This window comes from Pimephales promelas, chromosome 2 (genome assembly GCF_988280905.1).
Source record: "Pimephales promelas chromosome 2, fPimPro1.hap1.1, whole genome shotgun sequence".
NCBI lineage: Eukaryota > Metazoa > Chordata > Actinopteri > Cypriniformes > Leuciscidae > Pimephales > Pimephales promelas.
The window spans coordinates 5,783,711-5,807,469 of record NC_142770.1 but is presented as its reverse complement, the minus strand read 5'-3'; the positions used below and the strand labels follow the sequence as shown (position 1 = coordinate 5,807,469).

Genomic DNA, 23,759 nt, shown 5'->3' with positions numbered 1-23,759 from the left:
AAGGAGATTCTTCAGTCTCAATGGAAGAGCATGTGTCCTTCTCACAGGAAGGATGTGTTTAATGCTAGGTACACACCAAAAGATAATCTAATCATTTAAACTTAACCGTGAAAGGATTAAATACCTTTCGGCAGATGATTTGTTCTCGCTGAAGTTCGGTCCATCACCTTTTGAATTGTCACTCTTCATAGACACAGAACTCAATACAGGTGAATCTGATCTTTTACTAAATACACAAAGAGAAATAAGAAGACAAAAAACACTCTTAAAGGAGATTCTTCAGTCTCAAATATGTATGTATGTATGGATGGGTTGGTGGATACTGTAGGTTGGTGGATACTGTAGGTTGGTGGGTGGTTGGATGGATGGGCAGATGGATGGTTAGGTTTACTAATGCTAGGTACACACCAAAAGACAATCTAATCATTTAAACTTAACTGTGAAAGTGTTAAATACCTTTCGGCAGATGATTTGTTCTCGCTGAAGTTCGGTCCGTCACCTTTTGAATTGTCACTCTTCATAGACACAGAACTCAATACAGGTGAATCTGATCTTTTACTAAATACACAAAGAGAAAAAAGAAGACAAAAAACACTCTTAAAGGAGATTACTCAGTCTGAAATATGTATGTATGGATGGATGGATGTATGGATGGGTTGGTGGATACTGTAGGTTGGTGGATACTGTAGGTTGGATGGATGGGCAGATGGATGGTTGGGTTTACTAATGCTAGGTACACACCAAAAGATAATCTAATCATTTAAACTTACTCTTGAAAGGGTTAAATACCTTTCGGCAGATGATTTGTTCTCGCTGAAGTTCGGTCCATCACCTTTTGAATTGTCACTCTTCATAGACACAGAACTCAATACAGGTGAATCTGATCTTTTACTAAATACACAAAGAGAAATAAGAAGACAAAAAACACTCTTAAAGGAGATTCTTCAGTCTCAAATATGTATGTATGTATGGATGGGTTGGTGGATACTGTAGGTTGGTGGATACTGTAGGTTGGTGGGTGGTTGGATGGATGGGCAGATGGATGGTTAGGTTTACTAATGCTAGGTACACACCAAAAGACAATCTAATCATTTAAACTTAACTGTGAAAGTGTTAAATACCTTTCGGCAGATGATTTGTTCTCGCTGAAGTTCGGTCCGTCACCTTTTGAATTGTCACTCTTCATAGACACAGAACTCAATACAGGTGAATCTGATCTTTTACTAAATACACAAAGAGAAATAAGAAGACAAAAAAACACTCTTAAAGGAGATTCTTCAGTCTCAAATATGTATGTATGTATGGATGGGTTGGTGGATACTGTAGGTTGGTGGGTGGTTGGATGGATGGGCAGATGGATGGTTGGGTTTACTAATGCTAGGTACACACCAAAAGATAATCTAATCATTTAAACTTACTCTTGAAAGGGTTAAATACCTTTCGGCAGATGATTTGTTCTCGCTGAAGTTCGGTCCGTCACCTTTTGAATTGTCACTCTTCATAGACACAGAACTCAATACAGGTGAATCTGATCTTCTACTAAATACACAAAGAGAAAAAAGAAGACAAAAAACACTCTTAAAGAAGATTACTCAGTCTGAAATATGTATGTATGTATGGATGGATGGATGTATGCATGTATGGATGGGTTGGTGGATACTGTAGGTTGGTGGGTGGTTGGATGGATGGGCAGATGGATGGTTGGGTTTACTAATGCTAGGTACACACCAAAAGACAATCTAATCATTTAAACTTAACTGTGAAAGTGTTAAATACCTTTCGGCAGATGATTTGTTCTCGCTGAAGTTCGGTCCGTCACCTTTTGAATTGTCACTCTTCATAGACACAGAACTCAATACAGGTGAATCTGATCTTTTACTAAATACACAAAGAGAAAAAAGAAGACAAAAAACACTCTTAAAGGAGATTACTCAGTCTGAAATATGTATGTATGTATGGATGGGTTGGTGGATACTGTAGGTTGGTGGATACTGTAGGTTGGTGGGTGGTTGGATGGATGGGCAGATGGATGGTTGGGTTTACTAATGCTAGGTACACACCAAAAGATAATCTAATCATTTAAACTTACTCTTGAAAGGGTTAAATACCTTTCGGCAGATGATTTGTTCTCGCTGAAGTTCGGTCCGTCACCTTTTGAATTGTCACTCTTCATAGACACAGAACTCAATACAGGTGAATCTGATCTTCTACTAAATACACAAAGAGAAAGAAGAAGACAAAAAAAACTCTTAAAGGAGATTCTTCAGTCTCAATGGAAGAGCATGTGTCCTTCTCACAGGAAGGATGTGTTTAATGCTAGGTACACACCAAAAGATAATCGAATCATTTAAACTTAACCGTGAAAGGATTAAATACCTTTCGGCAGATGATTTGTTCTCGCTGAAGTTCGGTCCGTCACCTTTTGAATTGTCACTCTTCATAGACACAGAACTGAATACAGGTGAATCTGATCTTTTACTAAATACACAAAGAGAAAAAAAGAAGACAAAAAACACTCTTAAAGGAGATTACTCAGTCTGAAATATGTATGTATGTATGGATGTATGGATGGGTTGGTGGATACTGTAGGTTGGATGGATGGGCAGATGGATGGTTGGGTTTACTAATGCTAGGTACACACCAAAAGATAATCTAATCATTTAAACTTACTCTTGAAAGGGTTAAATACCTTTCGGCAGATGATTTGTTCTCGCTGAAGTTCGGTCCGTCACCTTTTGAATTGTCACTCTTCATAGACACAGAACTCAATACAGGTGAATCTGATCTTCTACTAAATACACAAAGAGAAAAAAGAAGACAAAAAACACTCTCAAAGGAGATTACTCAGTCTGAAATATGTATGTATGGATGGATGGATGTATGGATGGGTTGGTGGATACTGTAGGTTGGTGGGTGGTTGGATGGATGGGCAGATGGATGGTTGGGTTTACTAATGCTAGGTACACACCAAAAGATAATCTAATAATTTAAACTTACTCTTGAAAGGGTTAAATACCTTTCGGCAGATGATTTGTTCTCGCTGAAGTTCGGTCCATCACCTTTTGAATTGTCACTCTTCATAGACACAGAACTCAATACAGGTGAATCTGGTCTTTTACTAATTACACAAAGAGAAAGAAGAAGACAAAAAAACACTCTTAAAGGAGATTACTTAGTTTCAAGTATGTATAAGTAAGTGTGTACCAGTACACATGATGTGTGTGTCTCACAAAGAGAGAGAGAGAGAGAGAGAGAGAGAGAGATAACCATGGTTTTATTATAGGCGTATTGAACATTTGTATAACCAAATAAATACTATAGTTAGATTTTTTTTTTTTTTTAGCAAAACTTTGGTTAATTTGTGGTTATCATGGTTCAACTACAATATTCATGTTTTATTTTTTTTAGCCAGCGTGTGTGCATTACCACAACCTTTATCTGAGAAGTTCACTAAATTCCTGCCATCTCCACGACTTCACCCAAACCCTTCTCTTTTTTTGTGTGAAAACACTATCATCACAATTTATTCCTGCATAACGATCGCCATGCTTATTCTGAAGTCTCGCGAGATTTTGAGATGGTTCTCACTGCAGAACATGAAATCCACGGGGGAGGAGTCAGATCCAGATCCAACTCCTCCCACCTTACATACACCTTAACCTACCCAACTCCGCCCCCTGATCCTGAAACCCACCCTTAATCCCTAATCCTACCCATCTCCACCCCTTGCATCTTGATCCGACTCCTCCCCGTGGATCTCATGTACTGCATTGAGGTGCTACTGAAGATTTTGCGAGATTTCCTGTGTTCACAGTCGAGACTCAGGTTGAAAATCTGTTTGAGTGTGGGGTGGGGTGCTGTCTTTGTCACATCATGGCACACCCCACACTATAGGAGCAAAAATCGAGGATTTTGTGTCCTTATCTTTGTGGTCTATCACATTTTGAAAATCTTATGAATGTAAAAAATGCCACTGACTCAACAAGTCACCTCTACCTTTTCCCATTAGCCAATGTTACAAGTAAAATTCAGGACACATTATTAGATAAATAAAGTCTGGATGTAATCATATGCATTGAAAGATTGTGACAACTGAAAGATTGTGACAACAAGATCCCTTTGGTAGTCAGCTAGCTAGTTAATGTTATCGCTATAGCCGTTTGCGGGTACGGTAAACGTTTCTATGGTAACAGCGAGTTGGACCAATCAGAGGTGTTGCTGTTAAGCTTAGGACTGTATTGTAGTTTTTCTCCATAACATTGCGAAAAAAACAAGTTTTTCTTGTAACAAGGTTGATTTCATACAGACCTCTAGCTTCTACAGAAGCAGAAACTTTCGTTTCACAAACACATAGCTCGTGGTCAGTCTACCTCAGGTGCTTTTCCACAAAACAAGGAAGCTTGATTTCATTTTTTGACTTAAATTGAAAAAAGTAGCACAAACAAACGCAATAGAAAAAAAGATACCAATTAAGAGAAATAAAGATAAAAGTTTCTAGGATTTTGTGTCCTTACGTTTGTGGTCCATCACATTTTGAAAATCTTATAAATGTAAAAAATCCTTTGGTGTTGTGGTATTACAAATTTTATTAACCTGTTTAATTCAGATACAGTGGTGTTTTAGATGGAGAAAGTTTCTAAAATGATGAGACCAGGAAATCTCTGCAAATGGTAGGCGTTCCCAGCGAGATATTACTGACTGTCGTGTTACAGCATGTGAAGGTCAGGCCTTTACCGTTCTCTCGTCTTAAAGGGTTAGTTCACCCAAAAATGAAAATTCTGTCAGTATTTACTCACCCTAATGTTGTTTCAAACCTCTATGTGTTTATTTGTTCTGCTATACACAAAGGAAGATATTTGGAAGAATGTTTTAATCAAACAGATCTCAATCCCCATTGACTATAGTAGGAAAAAATACATACTATGGTAGTCAATGGGGATTGAGATCTGTTTGATTAAAACATGAGTGAGCAAGTTTGAGCTGAGCAAGTTTGAACACCTGCTATTTTAATTACTGAGACTGTTTGCCTTAAGGCTTGGAGTTCTACGGTCACATGCTTTTACATTTGATTTTGTTTCAGTGTCTCAAACTCTATGTAACCCTTCCCCTTCCAAATGTATATACAAACTCAATATATACTGCTTTAGTTAGACTTGGTTAAGGTTTCTGGACGAAGCAGAATACAGTGATGCAACAGAAGTAAAGAATCTTAAGAAGATCCAACCAAGTCTATGTGTCTGTGTGACCAACAGTGGAAAACACATGAAATACCTTTCGGTAGGTGTTTCTTCAGTGAAATCACCTTTCAACTGGTCACTCTTCACAGACTCAGAGCCGGGAACCTCTGAGTCTGATCTTTCCCTGATAACACAAAGAGGAAAGAAAGACAGAGAAAAACATTTTACTAAATGGGGTACTTCAGTCTCATTTAAAGAGGTTTATTATTGCGGACAATAATTGCAAACCATAACTGTGGATTATTTTCCATTTCATTTCTTTTTTTTTTTATCCTGATATCTGATAGTCTAAAAAGCTATACTTCATATTCTGGGATGATTGGATAAACTTTTTTTTTTTTTTTTTACATTACTAACATCAACCTATCCAGAAATTTGGAAGATACTTTCATCAAAAGCAACATATATTTAATTCAAGACGCATATGTTATCAATTTCCATGATCTTGTGATACTCTTTGAGTTCCAGCAATGTTAAAACAAGAACAAAGTTGTGACACCAGGCAGATCACTATAATGTTTAACAACTCATCCAATAAACCTTGATCACTATCAGCATCTCTGTTACCTGGCGAATATAAAATACCTTTTTTTTGGCAGATAAACTAAAGTTGTAACAGAGATGCAGGACAACTTAATGTTAATTTTCAACCCTACACCTTTACTGGACTCTGAACCAGCCGGTTTCTTCCTTTCACTGTGTAGACTAATGAATGCATTTCCTCCATCTTACTGAGCTTCATAAAGGGATACTTCTCCCAAAAATGAACATTTTGTCATAATTTACATACCCTCAATTTGTTCCAAACCTGCATGAGTTTATTTCTTGCATTGAACTCAAAAGAATATATTTTTAAGAGTGTTGGAAACCAAACAATTGAAGAAGCCATTGAACGTCAACTGTCTGGTTTCCAAACATTCTTCAAACTATCGGCTTTTGTGTTCAATGCAAGAAAGAAACTCAGGTTTGGAACAGCTTTAGGGTGAAAATATTCTGACAGAAATAATTTTTTGGGGTCAACTATACCTTTAATGATTTATCATAATTTCTGTATACTCAAAGTTTATGATTGTTGATTATTGATAACTGTTTAAGTAAATTAAACTAAAACTTTATGATAAATACAATTGCAATTACAATTGTGACACTTCATTCGTGTTTAAAATGACAATCCGAAAACATACGCTGTCTTACCTCGGTTTCTCCGAGAGACTCATCTTAGAAAGAAAGAGTGTCCTTTTCTCGCTCCTCTGACTGCAGCTAAACTGCCATTGAAAACAGATCAGCACTGGGGTCGATATGTGTTCAGCTTCTCAGCACGACCTGGACATGACCAAAATGTTATGAGGTGATTATAATTACGAGTTTTGAATTGGTAACAAACAAGCTGCATAAACATAACCTGAACTCTAAATATTTTCATTCAGTGGGACCAAATGTGTAGGCCTATAGGTGCATTTGAAATAACTCTTATAAACATAACTTTAGGATACATGCCTACGCAATGAGAAACACCTTTTCAGGGAAACCTTAACTTATATTGCAATTTATATAATTTTACACTAATATATATGCTATATATATATATATATATATTTATATCCACCTATGAACTATAGTTTTTTTTTTTTCATTTGATTTCACATCATGTCATGCTCAGAATGTAGGCTATTAAACATTTTTAATATAGGTCAATAAGGTCATTGTGCTAATTGAACGGACATGTTATATTTAATTCGGTTACATTAGGTACATTTGACAAACAAAAACACATTAAAGCAACATTCACAGCGTTCTTGGGTTTACCCGGCTAACGGTCTGATTCCCCTAGAATGCTTTCGATTTCGTGTCATCGCTAAAACAGACAAAAATCATCGGAAGAAAATTAAAAAAAATGCCTCGTAATACTTGTATTGACCCTTTTCTACCTGTTCTTTAACGTATTAGGCTAATTATCGATATAGGACATTTTAAACAAACTTACGTTTTATGCAAACCCGCACGTCGGTCTGGAGCATGCAGCATGGTTTCTTTTTCTCCCCTTTATTGCTGTCACATGGTATTATAAGACACCCCTTCCTTTGCAACAACCAGTTCTGCTCCATTTACAATCTTGCATGTAGACTTTGTTTATTCACGGTTAAGCACTGACTGTCGTGTTAGGCTACATTATATCCATACCTTAATAAAGCTTAAGTCAGTCACTTTTCTAATCTGTGTTAATCAGATCTTTATGGGCAAATCATGGCGAATGCAAATCATTTGAGAGATATGTTTTCATATAAAAGGTTAATGTGAAAGGTACTCCCTCAGCAATGAGGCATTTTCATAATTGGTTTTAAATAGTCCTAGGCCGCCTATAATAAGAACATCTGGATAAACCAATTCGAGGCATATGGGCTCTATGCACGGCGTTATTTCCAGTGAAGCATTAGGGATGCTAGATAACTTCCGCCGATCATAGAGTCCAATGCAATAGCGAGAATTTATATTGAATTTTATACTCCATGGTTATACTAAAGAAACGTTAGTCACAAAAACAGATAAAACAGACACCCTTCGTTGTGTTCATGCTTCTTTTTAAAATTATATTAAATAAACATAACTATATATAAAATTACATCTAAACGTATGTACGTTTCGTTTCAAAGACGGGAGGACAGTAAATATTGAAGACTCTGCCATAATCCCGTTTTCTCCGGTTTTCCTCCGCTTTAATCTCCACAACCGGAAATGGACGAGCATCCTTGCGTCAAATGCGGAACTTATGCGTGCATATAGCCCATTCGGGTGCCGATGGATAAGTTTAACTTAAGTAGCCTAGTTTAACTTCACTCCTTCCAGCCTGGACCCTGAAGTAGCCTAATATAATGTGCGATTACATTATTTATTTCCAGTAGCCTACTCTACTTGACGGTCTTTGTCTACAAAACACTTTCAGTTTCGTTTATACAAACATAAAATGAGTCTTTAGCCTATTGACATTAGTTTAGTATAGAGACTTTGTCTTTGTGGATAATACACATAGGCCTAAATGATTAGTTAAAAACTGTTTCTGAATGTATTTAATTAAATTATACCGGTGGAAAAATAGACGTAAAAGATCGGCATTTCATCTTTATGCCCAATAGATGGCGCTAACCCCATGTTTTGTAACTTTGCACTGATTTAAAAGTGGACTTCAACCATGTTATTTTCATCCTAGTTGCCTTATAGCGAATTAAAGTCTTTGTAAAGTAACAGCGCAGACAGCAAATTTCCTTTTACATATATTGGCCCAAAAAAACTCAATTTAATCATTAAAATAAATTTAAGAACAATAAAAAAAACTTTTCTAGTAAGCAACCAAAAATGTAATTTAAAAAAGGCAAGAGAAAGTGCATTAAATTGTAGGCAGATACACTTAAAATGACACATAATATAACACTTACTTATCTAATCAGTCACGTATTAACGAATAGGCTACGGCAAATCAGCTCTTCTCCAGCAGTAGACTTTTTAGGTTTTATGTCGCGCAGGCCCCATGGAACACCAGAATGTCATTGCCGTTCAATCTGCATCTGTTGCTTAAAGTACCTAATTAAAACAAAATGTATAAATACATTTACAATAATAATTGATACAAAATGCATCCTTGGATACCTCTACCCAAAAACTAATAATACACCGTATACCATATAAATGTGCCTAACTACCTCACAGATTTAGACTTATTCTGGCAACACCATTTTGTAAGAGCAAGGTATTTAAAACAAAGCAAAGAGTAAAAAAAAAAAAGGAATTTTTATTTTTGAATGAACTATCTCTTTGAAATGGAACCATGAGTTAAATATCAGAAACACTATTGTGCACACTTTGAAACCACAGAACGCAACTTAGATTCATGGCGTGGAAGCAAATATAGATATCTTTGTTCTCATTCTTGGTGTTGGAGCGACAGTGGCCCTTCCAGGACCGAGTTTGGGGAACCCTGATTTAAGCAGTTAGCATCACATTTTCATTCTCATCTAAACTTGTCGCTCACTGCAGCGTAGGTAGTGTCTCAATGTTCACCAACAGTATACAACATTTGTTTTTAGTATGACGCACTAGAGAACGTGAATTACCAAAACTCTTCCCGCACTTATCACATGTGTACGGCTTCTCTCCAGTGTGGATCATCTCATGTCTTTTCAGATTTCCTGACTGGCTGAATGTCTTGTCGCAGTGTGAACACTTGTAAGGTTTTTCTCCAGTGTGAGTTCTCTGGTGTTGTTTCAATATGGCATCCGTAACAAAGGTCTTCCCACAATCGAAGCACATGTAATTCTTCACGCCGCTGTGATTTTTCTGGTGTACTTTTAAAGTACCCATCTGAGTAAAACTCTTTCCACACAAGGAACACACGTAAGGTTTCTCCTTCGTGTGGACTTTCAAGTGGCTCTTCAGGGATGATGATGAAAAACATGATTTTCCACATTGATCGCAGTTAAATGTTTTTTCTCCAGAGTGAGAACGCAGATGTAATTTAAGTGTGAATGCGTGTTTGAAACTCTTCCCGCACTGATCGCATGTGTACGGCTTCTCTCCGGTGTGGATTCTCATGTGAAATGTAAGACTTGATTTTTGTGTGAAACTCTTCCCGCACTGATCACATGTGTACGGCTTCTCTCCGGTGTGGATTCTCATGTGATACTTCAGGGTCCTTTTTTCTTTATAACTTTTCCCACACTGATCACATTCATGTGGTTTATCTTTAGTGTGGACCCTCTCGTGTTTTTTCAGATTTCCTGACCAAGAGAATCTCTTGTCGCAGTGTGAACACTTGTAAGGTTTCTCTCCAGTGTGGATCCGCTCATGTTGTTTCAATGCTGATGACTGACTGAATCCCTTGTCGCAGTGTGAACACTTGTAAGGTTTTTCTCCAGTGTGACTTCTCTGGTGCAGTTTCAGTTCAGCAGGTGTAATAAAAGTCTTTCCACAGTCAAAGCACATGTGATTCTTCACACCGCTGTGTATTTCCTGGTGTATTTTGAAATAACCCAGTTGTGAAAAGCTCTTTCCACACAAAGAACACACGTGAGGCTTCTCCTTTGAATGAATGTTTAGGTGGCTCTTCAGTTGTTCTGCCCTAATACATTTTCTACCACATTGATCACAGTTAAATGTTCTTTCTCCAGAGTGAGAGCTCAGATTTGCTTGTGTGAAGTTCTTCCCGCACTGATCACATGTGTGCGGCTTCTGTCCAGCATGGTTCATCTCATGTCTTTTCCTATGTCCTGACTGGCTGAATCTCTTGTCACAGTGTGAACACTTGTAAGGTTTTTCTCCAGTGTGAATGATCTGGTGTCGTTTCAATGCGGTAGCTGTGGCAAAAGTTCTCCCACACTGATCACATGTGTGCCGCTTCTCTCCACCATGAATTCTCGTGTGACGTTTCAGACTTTGTTTGTATGAAAATCTTTTTCCACACTGAGGGAAAGTGACATTTTTGATGGCTTTTCTCCGTACACATTTACCGCAACTCAAAGATGTTTCTTCAGTTTTGACACATTTCTCCTCCACTTGATTCAGTTCTTCTCTCTCCTCATTTTCTTCCATCAGGTCTAAAATGAAAGAAAAAGTCACACATAAAAAATATATTAAATACAAATGTTGTACTTTGATTCAAATAATTAAATTATATTCAATTTAATCTCCAACTACCCTGATTCATAGTAGCAAATTAGTCCAAATTAAATAAATCTTGTTACCATAAATGTAATTATGGTGTCACATATGAATCAGTAATGATGAATATGAATCAGTAAGGAGTGTCTAAAAAATAGAATTATTAAAAAATATGAGGCCCATTCACACCAAAAAACTATAACTGCAATCTAACAACAATAATATTTAAAAAATCGTTCCAAAATTAAAAGAATAGTAGAGTCCAAAACACAATAAAACAGCTTTTGCCAGTCATCCTCACAGAGATTTCAATAAACATGATTTGCAATTATTCTGAGGAGATGTCCAGTCAAACATCATTTTATCAAACGAATTTCCTTTTTGATGTTTCTGATATTTCATAAGTTAACACTGCAAGTTATTCGTTTTAATAGCTTAAAGAATTTTTTTTTTTTTTTAGATCAGGTTACTTAGGCATTTTTCCACTGAACATATTTTAACTGTCTGTGGCTTAAATCAATCATATGAAAGTACATACGTTTACCTATGATTAGAACACCGGTATACTAACTGATAATCTGCTTTAAATTGTATAACCTTCATATTTTACAGCATAATTAATGAAGAATCAAGAATAAACACGTACCTCCATGTTCACAAGCATCTTCTTCATGCTTCACTTTGGGTTCTGGATCACTCCTGTTCTCACAGTAATCTTCAATAAACTCAATTTTTACAGATTTCTGTTCCTCCTGATAGACTGAATGCATGTCTTCACTTGTAAATTGTGTCCGTAATTCTTCATAAAGGCTGCAAATATTTTGTTTTGAAAAAGCGGTTCAGAGCGTCTGTCTTCGTCTTCTTCTTTAGTTGGAGGTTCGGGAAAATAACATTAAATGCGCATTTCCGCCACCCAATGGTCTGGAGTGTGCAGCACATAGTGTAAATAGATAGTGCGAGAGAAAAAAAAAACTTGAGTTATTGTTTCTCCTTTCAAACTGAAAATTCCTCAAAAGTCCAAGGAACACGGGTGGTTTCCCTACATTATTCGTCAGGATTGCAGGAGAACGATTTCAGCATGATGGTATGAAATCCCAGTTCATCCATTATTTCCTCAAATACCATTAAAGTGAAAGCACTCAACAATATAGTATCGTGGGCATTGATATTTTCAAGTGTCTCTTTTCTGACTTTATTACATATGAAATATTAAATTACTCCTCTTTCCAAACCTCTGGCATTAAATGTTTTCCCCGTCATTAATTTTAATTTTAATCATAAAGTCATATTAGTGCTATCTCTTCAAAATACAGACTTCCATCACTCAACAGTTTTGCACATTCATGCCCAAGCTAGCCTTCAATGTACCAGTGCGTTTCAAAGGATATTGGGATCCTGGCCATTCAATCCCATTTTTTTTTTTTTTTTTTTTTTTGAGGGACTGTTAATAATACTACAAATCCATGTCATTCATTCTCATGTATTTATTAGACATTAAAAGATTTAAAATTTGGAACGTACTGTTGTATATAAAGAGCTTCATTTAAGTTGATTTGAAGCAGTTCTGAAAATCAAAATCAATAAAATCAAAAAAGAATAACACAAAAAAAAGTAGAAAATATCACTCATTAACACATTTTAAAGGGATAGCTCACCCAAAAATAACCATTTTCTGTTTATATTTTCACCTTCATTCCATCCAAGACGTAGGTTACCTTTTTCTTCAGTAGAACAGTAGGCTGAAGAAGATTTTTACCTGAAACCGTGGTCCTTGCTGATTAATGGAAGTCAATGGTCCTTCAATTAATGAAAGTCAATGGGTGCCGTTAAAAAATGTGAGTCAAAAAATGTGAACTGTGATAGCAAAATTAGTCACAGTGAGCAAATTTTCAAAAATAAAGTCAGCAAAGTCAATTTTTAGAAAAATCAGGTTAAAGTTTTCATAAGATTTCGAAGCAAAATCATCACTTTTCCTCCAATTATTTTCTTAATGATAATTACTTAACTACTGAAACATTTTGATGCTCAAGTTTTTTTTAAGTGGCCCAAGTAACTTTGTATAAAATCAGCCTGATTCTCACCTTGAATGATGCATGGTTGTTATTTGGCTGACCAGGCTGACCTAAACAATCTCCATCTTGCCTTGTATGTCTAAAAGTATGGAAAAACTTGTCAATAAACAACTAGTCAATCATCTTAATGTGAACGGTCATCTTCGGGGCACAGATGACTTCCGATCAGGCTAAGGTTGTGTTACAGCTACCACTAAAGTGCTCAATAACATTACATCCACGTTAGATATCAAACGACACTCCACTGCTATATTGACCTTGCAAAAGCTTTTGACTCCGTGGACCACAACACACTCATCCACAGACTTAGCAGCATTGATTTCACTGATTTTGTTCTCAAATTATCTTTCTCACTGGGTTCAACGTGTAAGATTTGAAAACCTTTTTTCCCATTCCGGTCACCAGGGGTGTACCCCAAGGCTCTGTCCTTGGCCCTACACTTTTCTCAATTTATATTAACAACATTCACTCATTCACATATGTTGATGATACAATCCTTTATGCCACGGGTTCCTCCCCTGATGCTGTTCAAGCTTTTTCCAACTACACAGCAATCTCAAACTCAATCTTAATACCTTCAAAACAAAAATCATGTAGTTTTACAGTAAGGCCGTGTGTCCACCAAAGCGTTTTTCCACGCCCCTGGCGTTTGTTTTCAATTGTTTTCAATGGGAGCGCCGCGGTTTTTAAACGCCATGAGTGTCACTTTTTACCCAGCCGTCCAATCACAGTGGAGGAGGGGCGGGACTAATACCACACCGACCAACTGTCAACATTCAAACTGCTGCAGATATTCTGTATCATAGCAACGAAACGTCTCAACGGAAAAAAGCTACGCTGCCAAAACACTCTCAAGCGCCCAATGCACGGCGTCTTCAGCAGAGCGTCTAGCGTTTTCAGCTGGCTAAAAACGCTTTGGTGGACACACGGGCTAAGGATACTACGCCTCCTCCAGCCCTTAAAATCAACACTTGCAAGGGGTCTTCATATATATACTTGGGCATCACTTTCTTCTTCCATCCACATATCAAAGCTGCAATCTAAGGTCAAGGCAAATCTTGGTTTCCTTTACAGAAGCCGCTCTTCCTTCACCACTCACCACAACACAAGCTGAAGCTGTGTCTCGAATGGTGCACAAGAGAGAAATTCAAATGTTAATTTGCCCTCTCTTCCAGTTTTTCCAGTCTTACCATTTCAACTTTACAATGAACAAAAGCATGTTTCCGTTTAGGTCACATCAAACAAAAGTCTTCATTTATAAGTTTTCCATCTCAAAAGCACAAATGGGTTGACTTCAAACACTGCTAATGTGTATTTCTGGTGTCAGATTCCTTATTCAATTTGTCTTCCATTCACCAGCAGGATCACCTGTCTCCTGTTGCACAGGATCATGTGTATCTGTGAGAGAAAAGAAGTTAAAATGAGAAAATCTGCATATAACGTTAGTGGATTAATGGTGTTTTTAATACATTTACTAATAAAGCCTTAGTAACATAAACATTGAATACTGAGTGTTATCAGCACAGACATAGCAAGGTTCCTGTTTTAACAATTACAAAGTTTTAGTAAACTTAATGTGGCAGAATGGGATACGGACACATCAGACAATTAACAGGGCTTAGGCCCAGGCAGTTTGCAGACTACGCCACGATGGGACTTACACCCAAAGAATTAAGTTCAACCAGGCACTCAAGTTCGTTGACAGATAGCCAGAGACAGTGGTTCAGTACAAAAATAGTATTTTTATTTTCCTTTCACTTTTAAACTCAATGAACACACTCAAGACAGAAGGCAATAGAGCAGAGTCTTACCAGTGGGAAGCTAGTGACTCAGGCAAGGAGCGTCCATGAAAACACCCCATTCACACGTGTCAAAATTTCACTCACACACCATAAGAGAAATGACCACACTTGGTGAACACACAGCCACAGCACACCACGGGACCCGCCACCACAAGGGACACTGCTCCCACTGGCAGTTCTCAGCACCTGGACAATGAACAGACACGTGGAAGTTAAACAAAATTACGCACACAAACTACATAAACATTGTCTAATAAGTCACCTGTTCTGAAGTCCAAGGTGGTACTGGCTAACAATGTGAACAGAGACTCAATTAAAATAAACAATTAAACATGGACAAACCACAAAAGAAAAATCACAATTAGGCCAATCCTCTTGGAGATCAACAGCAAGAAAAGGCCTCCATACAAGAGTAAGAAATAAAATAAATAAAACATTAAAGTGATGTCAGTCCATCAAACACTCAAGCACTGATTTCAAAACAGAGACAGGAAGGAAGATCAAACAATGTTAAACAGGCAACGATGTAACACGCTAGCCAGCCACCTGTTAACTTGAGATAATACTAATTGAGTTCAATACTCCTTTGCCGAGTGTGAATAAGGCAGCCGGGTACGACGTAACTTTAAATCCATGAACATGTAATGTGAAGAGTATGAGCAAAGCAGCAGATGTTCAGTATCGATGAAGCAAACTTGCGGCCGCACCCCCGGTTAAACAGCACTCCCTATGATTTTCACAAGCCCTGAGCTCTGTTTGCCGACCACAGGGCGCACGCCCAGCTGGTGAAAGGGCTGCTGCTGCACCAGGGATCTCGCGGCACTTCGGTAGACCGATAACCAGGCAGACATCAGGTCGCTGGGCAGGTAAACAGGACGCGTACCGGTAACCCCATTTGTCAAAATAAAAGTCCCGGTTTATAAAAGAGGTGTAGCCCTCGCGATTGGCTCAAAATTAACTGCCCAGAACTATTCACAGCTGCAGCAAATTAAGTCACTTAGGGAGACATGAGCCAGACAACAGCATCATAATGCTACATTAATTTACTTGAATTTATTAGATTAAATTGACCCCATTGTTTGTTAGGAATGACTCTCTATAGTGTACCATAACCACAAGCATTAGAAAATTATATTATGGTTAATATCTGAATGAAGGCTGAAAATATAGACATATATTAGAGATCAAGACAATATTAGGGGCCGTTCACATATCGCGCCTAAAAACGCGTAGAAAACGCTAGGCGCACGCGTTCTCCTTTTTCCAAAGAAGCGCTAGGGCGGTTGCACTCCGGAGGCGTCTGTCGTTGCTAAGCAACCATCAGCTGCGCTCTCCATTACATGAAGGAAATTTCAGCAATGGATTTCCACCACCGAAAAACCTTTGCTGTAACTCTGTTACAAGATTTATTTACTCAGAAAAGTAAAAAAGCGCCGCAGTGTTTGGGTGCACCCCATACTACAAAAACGCAAGAACCATGGGGAATTTCACCAGCTGATTCAGGAACTCCGCCTGGACAATGGGAGGTTCAAAGCCTATTTCAGAGTGGACAAGGACCAGTTTGATTATATTTTAAGAAGAGGTAACAAAAATGGCGAGGAAGCTGATTGGTTGACGTGACACGTGACCTACAGTGCGCTTGCGGCATTCTGAAAAGTTGAGATGTTTTTATCTCGATGCGGCGCGGACGCGCCTGGAAAAAACGAGCGCGTCGCACCGCGACCGCGCCGCTTCCATTATGAGCGCGCATACCGCGCGCCTACATTTGAAATAACGAACTTGAGCGCGCAAAAGACGCGATATGTGAACCGGCCCTTACTCTGTCTTTCTATTTGTATTAATGCTGTTTTTGAGATTGGGTTAATAATGTAATGTTGAATGAATCCATATCTAGCTCACAGTTTGTCCAACAGATTTTTCCAAGAGGTCCTCGCTGCAGTCTGTAGCACGATGACGTAGCTGGACGGTCCAATACGTGTTGGACCCTGTAACGCGCGCATGCGCACTAGTCAAGTCAAGTCATCTTGATTTATATATCGCTTTTAACAATTTAGATTGTTTCAAAGCAGCTTTAATTTAATGTAACAGATTGTTTTTGATTTATAGCGGTTCATGAATAATGTTATTTTACAGATAGTTAGTTTTGATTCTGTCGAAATGATAATTTGTTATTAAATTAGGGGATGACACCGTTCTCTCTAAACAGACTTTAAACGCGATCCTGTGATAAACGCTGATGGCACATGCACATTAAGAATTCATAGGCCTAGTTAGAGAGTTGGTGAACAATCGTTGATCTTCCAAGAATAGCCTACATTTAAATATGGTCACGAGCGAAGCTCTTATTTTCAGAGCTTTCAGAATAAAACTTTTTTTTTAATAATTGCGACTTTTTCCTTACAATTGCGAGTATAGGCTACTTTTCGCAGACTTTATTTCTCAGAATTGTGAGATATATAAAGTCAGAATTGCGTGAAATAAAGCCTCAATCGCATGTTATAAAGACATAATTGCTTGAAATAAAGCCTCAATCACATGTTATAAAGACAGAATTAGGTGAAATAAAGCCTCAATCGCATGTTATACAGAATTAGGTGAAACAATCGCATGTTATAAAAGACATAATTGCTTGAAATAAGCCTCAATCGCATGTTATAAAGACATAATTGCTTGAAATAAGCCTCAATCGCATGTTATAAAGACATAATTGCGTGAAAGCCTCAATCGCATGTTATAAAGACAGAATTAGGTGAAATAAAGCCTCAATCGCATGTTATAAAGACAGAATTGCGTGAAATAAAGTCGCAATTGTGTGCTATAAAGTCAGAATTCTGACCTTTTTTCTCGCAATTCTGAATGTATAACATAAATGCGAGTTTATTAGATTTATTTTCCCCATGCTGTTATTATTTTAGCATTTTCCTTACTTATTCATCAATAATTACTTATAATTATTTAAAAGTATTATACTACACAGTTTGAACATCATCTCAGTACAATATTGAGCTTACATATCACTTAAAACCAATGCATTCGAATTATAATCAGAGATCGACACTGCGCATGCGTAAATGACGTCACCAAAACACACATCCATCCACTACGTATTGGACCATCCAGCTACGTCATCGTGCTACAGGCTGCAGCGAGGGGTGTCTCGATTTTTCGCCGGGGTTGAAGAAAAACACAGTATTGTATTTTATTATCACAGGCAGACAAGAACCCACTTAAACAAGGTGAACCACCTGGCTGACATGTAAAGTGACCAATAACAGTTTTTGTTTTGTTTTATGTGCCCTAAAGAGGCAATACAATATTGTATACAACAATAAAGTAGATAAAGCAGTTGCATGTGTACCCTCAACTGTTGTCAAGGCAACACTCCACGCCCCACAGAACAGAGGGGCGGGGTCATTATCATTTAAAGACACATGCACTAAAGCATGACTTTAAATAAATGTAAGTATATTACAAACTTTTCATTTCGACCCTGACAAATCAAATTAACTTATGAAAATGGCATTATATGACCCCTTTAAAATAAACTTTCATGCGTTTAAACTCATGTTACCTACTGTTCCTGCAGGGTCAGGCTTTTAAACAACCCAGCTTGACCCCCATAGCCATAATCGCAATCCCGATCAGAATCCCGATCCCGATCATGATCCCGATCCCAATTCCGATCCCAGTCCCGACCGATGAAAAAGCGAAACCCTCTGGGATCTCTGTAAGAGTTAAAGAGATACATTAATTTTGTAGATGGTTTTGCCATTCTGACATTATATGTTGACTGGCAGCCTGATTGACCTTTTAATTCATTGCTGGCCTTAATTAAAACATTATTAAGATATCAAATGGTTCTTATTGAAAACATTGTTTTCTTATTATATTTTATAATTCAATATTGGCTGAATCAATAAAATGGATAGGCCAGTAGTTGAACAGTACACCAGTAAAGAAAAGCAAATTAATTGATAAATAAATTAAACGTCACTGTATGCTTTTCTGTTACGAGTTTTTCTTTCTCTTTGTTTATTACATTAAAAGCACAAATTAATGTGCAGTGTTTTAACAACAGCAAAATCCTATGTAAAAAGGAAAAAAAAAAGACTTTATAACGCCACAGATCAAGGGTTTACAGAAGCAACGTGCATTTTAAGGTGCAGATTGTTTGATTTGATGTTACTCTTGTCAAATCCTGTCCATAGTATATCAAAAGTAATACACATTCTTTATTTTGCAAATATTTAACATCAAAATAAATAATGTTTAGGCTGTTTAGTATAAGCCTAAACTTCAGCGTTAATTTTAGCATTTAAATTATTCACTGGTGATCATTGCCTAAATATGATAATAGAATCAAACAGAATTTTACACATTTATAGAAAGCTTGAGCGACTTACCAACAGCAATATGGAAAGTCTTGTGTAATATCATACTTCTGGTGGTGACTTCATAGTTTCCAGACTGATCGTTTCGGATGTTACTGATGGTGAGGTCTCCAGTTCGACCATTCAGATAAATGTTTCTCCATTCATTGACAACAGGGCCGTTTGAGCGTGGGATGGGGATGACTTGATCTTCAAACTTCCACACTATCAGATCATCTCCCTGTATATCAGTAACACCGGTGCGTAGAGTAACATTATTCCCCTCCACCACTGACACTGACACCACATTATCTGTCATAACAAACATAGAGAACAAACAGCAACAGTGTAAAACAGAGATTATTCTTATAATGCTGTAAACTGTATAAAATAAGGTCTAGAAGTCTGAGATCACACTGAAAATCTGACTATATTAATGCAACTGAATTTATTTTAAATAATGTATCCATGCATTTGCACAAAGTTTTGAAATAATTTACGGGATATTAATTTTTAGAATATTTTGCCCACATGTATATTACACATAAGATATATGAATAATAAATAATAATTTATATGAAAAAAAAATCAGTTTAAAATTTTCTATTCCTCCAGGGGGCGCTTCACTGCTCAGAATTATATTGTGACGCCTTAAAAATTAGAATAATAATATTAATAGATTAAACATTCCGGCTAAATGTATTCATTCCTAGGATTGACACCTGATCACTGCAAAAATAATGTGTTTTATGATGTAAAATGCATTCAGATTCTGCACTATATTTCAAATGTAAGTAAGTATGAGCATCATTGCTCATTTGACTCTTTGTACAGATGGTCCCTGAAGCTAAAGATGCTCTTAAGATAAAGAAATGTTATAAAACAATCCCCAAAATATATATTTTAACATGATTTTTTGACTGTTTGTAAACTACATTGGCATAATAAGAGATTAACCAGTCGAAAGTTATTTGCGTGTGGACGCAACGCTTCTCGGAACCAAAACATGGTATTTCCAAATCCAGATCATTCTGATCCAGATTAAACTTTTGAAAATATTGTTCAATGCGTTTGCGTTCTTTCAGAAAATGTTTGCTTAGTATTACCTGAGAAACTGTGTTCGATCACAAAGAACTTTTCATCTCTTATTGTGCCAATGTAGGAAATTTATCTCTTGGTTTTCTTAGTGATAATTTAGTGAAATTATCTTAATAAAATATATACACACTATTTTTAATTATCTCCTTATTTTTCAATGAAATTGACAAGAACCATAATTCGTTTTTATATATTTCACTTTTTCACATTATTCTCTTAACTTACACCCATGGCTGCTTTTTTATTTACAAAAACAACAACCAGTTTTGATTATTCCACATCATCTAAACTGTTCTCAGAAAATGAATCTAGATTTGAATCCAGTTATCAGATTGTAAGACTGGAGTACTCACCGGTGACAGTAACACTGAATATTTTGGATGTCTCAGTTGTGCTCATGATCTGTAGTTTATAGAGTCCAGCATTGTCAGGTGTGATGTTTGTGATGGTCAGAGATCCAGTCTGCTTGTCCAGATTCAGTTTGCATTTGAATCTCTCATCATCACCCTCAGATGTAGAGAAGTGTCCATCCGCTTTATTAATCTGAGCTATGAATTCACCACCGAACCACCACTCAGCTGAATCCCCCGCTGGTATTACAGTATGAGGGTGTAGAGTGACTGAATCTCCCTTCATCACTGACACGGTCACATCAACACCAAACACTCCTGATGGGGGGAAATATCATTAAAAAATGTTAATTCTCAATAAATCCAGTCATATTTTGCAGTGCACCAAATGTTAGAGTGAATTTCCCTCTGATACACAGTGTTTTTCATTTTTACTGAAGTGTTCACTGTGTGTCTGAAACAAAGAGATGGAGAAACCAGAACTAAGTCTGTATCACTGCTGTGTGTGTCCTCCTGTGTTTGAAACTGGCTTTCACAGACTCTGAAAAGTTGATTTCCCCAACCCATTTCAAATAACTATTTACCTGAAACCACACTTTACATTTTACCTACACACTAGCCTCATGTGAGGATATTGTTTTACGTCCATTACCATTGTTGTGTCACCTAAAAAAATTAAACATGACATGACTTGTGATTTCATAGGACTATTAATATACGTTTCATGGACACCTGACTAAATAAATGATGAGAAGTTATGCACCTGCTGTTGATCGATAATGAGCCACACCCATAACCCGACAGAGAAAGAGACACAGAGACACTTTTATGCCAATTTACTTGTGATTTGAATTTTGTATTCCGCTAAAAGAGTAGCCAATATTCATGCGCTTATTGTTATTGTTATTAATATTATTATTCATTACATGAAAAAATAGAGTGTTTTGCAGAATATTAAAGTTCGTCGGCGCCCTCTTGTGGAGACTAACAGACAAACACACACGCATACGCACGAACAAACTTACCCCCAAAATACCCTAATGGCGTTGTAACTTTCACACTATGATTAATCACAACGTCTATTTGTAGAAAAGTTATAACCGTTTTTTAAAGAAACAATTGTGAAAGGCTACAAGCAAATTAGATGACAAGAGAATATGCGCATTTTCTGTGTCTAAATTAATTGAAACACTGAATTAAAAGTTTTGAATTAATGAAAATAAATTTGACTCACCGTCCAAGAGCAAACAAGCCCCCAAAAAGAAGGACAGGTTCATCATACTGATGTTGCTTCAGGCCGCATCAAAACGAAACCAGATGGGATCCAGAAAGGGATCCAGGATATTGATGACTCGTAGCAAACCGACCCGGTCACGCGATTTCTGCGAAAGAATGAGTAACGTCACACTATTCCACAGCGGTCCAACAGTCTATTGTACACCGGACAAGAAATAAAGAGAGGTTTTGCTGAGCAAAACTGCAGTTACGGCCAACATAAGTCTGTGACTAATCGTGATGTAGGCCTATATATGTCTAAAAAGCCAAGGGGCTTTGAAAATATAAAACATATTGATTCATTTGAATCTAATAAGACAACAAAAATACACAAAAGTGGTGTCCCACAATAAATTAAGTTACAGGCCATGCTCCGTTTTTTTTGGGAATATTTTTAGGCCTATATTTAGTTTAATTCTGTAATTACCATAAACAAGAAAAATAAAATAGTCCTGCTATGGACTGGCCATTGTTCAGGGTGTTTCATCTGCCTACGGCCCAATATGCTGCATAGATAGACCACTGGTCCAAGGACCTTGGCAAATTAACATTTCTCACCCTCTTGCAGAGATTACCCAAACTCACACAAGAATGGTTTTAATGTGAATAAATATAACCTCTAATCGAGTATATATAGCGCCATTGGATCGATTTAGCAGGCCTTACAAAGCCTAGCGCAAGTTCTACCAGGAAGACTCAATTGTCCACGTCATGTATTACCTTTTCATTCATTCAATCATATCCTAATAGCCAGTATAAAAGGGTGGTACTTACACATGTCTGAGTTCTAAGATACTGTCGCTTCAACCACCTCCGTCCTCCCCATCCACCACCAGACAGGACTTTTTCCATCTCCCTAACATTTCTATGCTGGGTCCTCCCCTCCATCCTTCCCATCACCTCCAGACGGGCTCTCCCCTCTACCCTGAAGATGCCAGGATGTCCTCTCCTCCTTCCCCTCCACTACCAGCAGATGGCGCCCTTCCTCACTTCGCGGGGGATGAGCTGTGCCCCTGCCTTCGTCTTCAGGCAGGATATGCAGATTCCACTCAGACTACGCCAAAGAATTTGATTGTTTTGATTGTGCTGTTCATTGTTACAGTATTAATTCTCCCGAGTCTTTCTGGTAGAACTACTAATCACAAACTGTACAAATTAATAAACTAACATAGCCTAAGAAGTGATACAAATTGGTATTTGATGGTTTGTAGGTTGAATTTTGAAACCTGTTTGAGAGATATTGAACAGTTCTGTTCACATCCGGGAACTTAACTGTCAATTTTGTCCCCGCCCCCTTTTGGGGAAAACAAACTAGACTCCCCATAGACTTCAATACAAAATAACAGCAAAAACCAACGTCCGTACACAGCCGACAGGCGTAAATAACTTAAGAAATCACTTATATAAAACATGTCAAGTAATTATATGTCCACCCTGCCTGCCTTTAGAGCGTGAAAGATACATTTTTTATGCCCGTAATCAACTAGCCCAGGCTACCTGCCATCATCATCATAAATTCATACATAAAGGTTTTTTACTTTAAAAAAAAAAAAAGAAATAAAATCATTCAGGGGCTTACCTGATGACTCGATGTGGTACAAATAAATGTCCGGGTAAGACAACTCTGGCCACTGGGTGGGGTTGTTACACCAATTTGACGCTGGGAGAATAAAGAGACGTGTTTTTAAATTGGCCAAATTAAGTTTGTGTATACTTTCACGCTCTATGGCTGGTAGGGTGGACATATAGGGTGCTTCTCAATATCCCTCCTCGTCTCCTCGCTCCTCCGTCCTCCCTCCTATGACCCGGAAACCGATCGAGCTCAGCCATCTTGAAGGACATCTCAATTCTCTAATTGCACCGTGAGGAGTCGAGGATCGAGGAGATAGGAGGCTTCCTGAGGAGT

The 23,759-nt window shown here is 37.5% G+C and overlaps 3 protein-coding genes across 15 annotated transcripts in view; all 3 read right to left on the bottom strand.

Annotated features, from left to right (window-relative positions):
* LOC120475644 (uncharacterized) overlaps positions 1-6,560 on the bottom strand; it is a 54,009-nt gene extending 47,449 nt beyond the window's left edge. For 9 of the 10 annotated variants that reach the window (XM_089120431.1, XM_089120439.1, XM_089120438.1 and 6 more), the window contains exons 1-12: positions 6,432-6,560; positions 5,272-5,361; positions 3,017-3,118; positions 2,690-2,791; positions 2,377-2,478; positions 2,109-2,210; positions 1,777-1,878; positions 1,438-1,539; positions 1,122-1,223; positions 790-891; positions 457-558; positions 125-226 (exon numbers count right to left, since the gene is read on the bottom strand). In XM_089120431.1, coding sequence (XP_088976557.1) covers positions 125-226; positions 457-558; positions 790-891; positions 1,122-1,223; positions 1,438-1,539; positions 1,777-1,878; positions 2,109-2,210; positions 2,377-2,478; positions 2,690-2,791; positions 3,017-3,118; positions 5,272-5,361; positions 6,432-6,454 — 1,133 coding nt within the window. In that variant the 5' untranslated portion in view covers positions 6,455-6,560. The remainder of the gene's footprint in view (positions 1-124; positions 227-456; positions 559-789; positions 892-1,121; positions 1,224-1,437; positions 1,540-1,776; positions 1,879-2,108; positions 2,211-2,376; positions 2,479-2,689; positions 2,792-3,016; positions 3,119-5,271; positions 5,362-6,431) is intronic. The other variant, XM_089120433.1, reaches the window with a different exon arrangement.
* LOC120475656 (uncharacterized) lies at positions 6,456-11,785 on the bottom strand. Of its 3 annotated transcripts, XR_016146772.1 has the most exons (4): positions 11,533-11,785; positions 9,344-10,822; positions 8,669-8,813; positions 6,456-6,560 (listed from the first exon to the last, which is right to left on the bottom strand). XR_016146772.1 is itself a non-coding variant. In XM_089120813.1 (3 exons), exons 1-3 carry the CDS (start codon positions 11,654-11,656, stop codon positions 8,743-8,745), a joined length of 1,674 nt encoding a protein of 557 aa, XP_088976939.1. In that variant the 5' UTR covers positions 11,657-11,785; the 3' UTR covers positions 8,321-8,742. The 3 variants fall into 3 exon arrangements, 2 of the variants coding, with proteins under 2 accessions (XP_088976939.1, XP_039522243.2); XM_089120813.1 differs by lacking the exon at positions 6,456-6,560 and having other exon boundaries at positions 8,321-8,813; XM_039666309.2 differs by lacking the exons at positions 6,456-6,560; positions 8,669-8,813 and having other exon boundaries at positions 9,002-10,822; positions 11,533-11,784.
* A 570-nt stretch (positions 11,786-12,355) lies between these two features.
* On the bottom strand, positions 12,356-22,047 carry LOC120475684 (uncharacterized). 2 transcript variants are annotated; one of them, XM_089121631.1, is made up of 5 exons: positions 21,813-22,047; positions 20,582-20,896; positions 19,164-19,442; positions 18,336-18,485; positions 12,356-14,356 (listed from the first exon to the last, which is right to left on the bottom strand). In XM_089121631.1, exons 1-4 carry the CDS (start codon positions 21,856-21,858, stop codon positions 18,349-18,351), a joined length of 777 nt encoding a protein of 258 aa, XP_088977757.1. In that variant the 5' UTR covers positions 21,859-22,047; the 3' UTR covers positions 12,356-14,356; positions 18,336-18,348. The 2 variants fall into 2 exon arrangements, with proteins under 2 accessions (XP_088977757.1, XP_088977756.1); XM_089121630.1 differs by having other exon boundaries at positions 18,332-18,485; positions 21,813-22,046.
* Between the last annotated feature and the right edge of the window lie 1,712 nt (positions 22,048-23,759).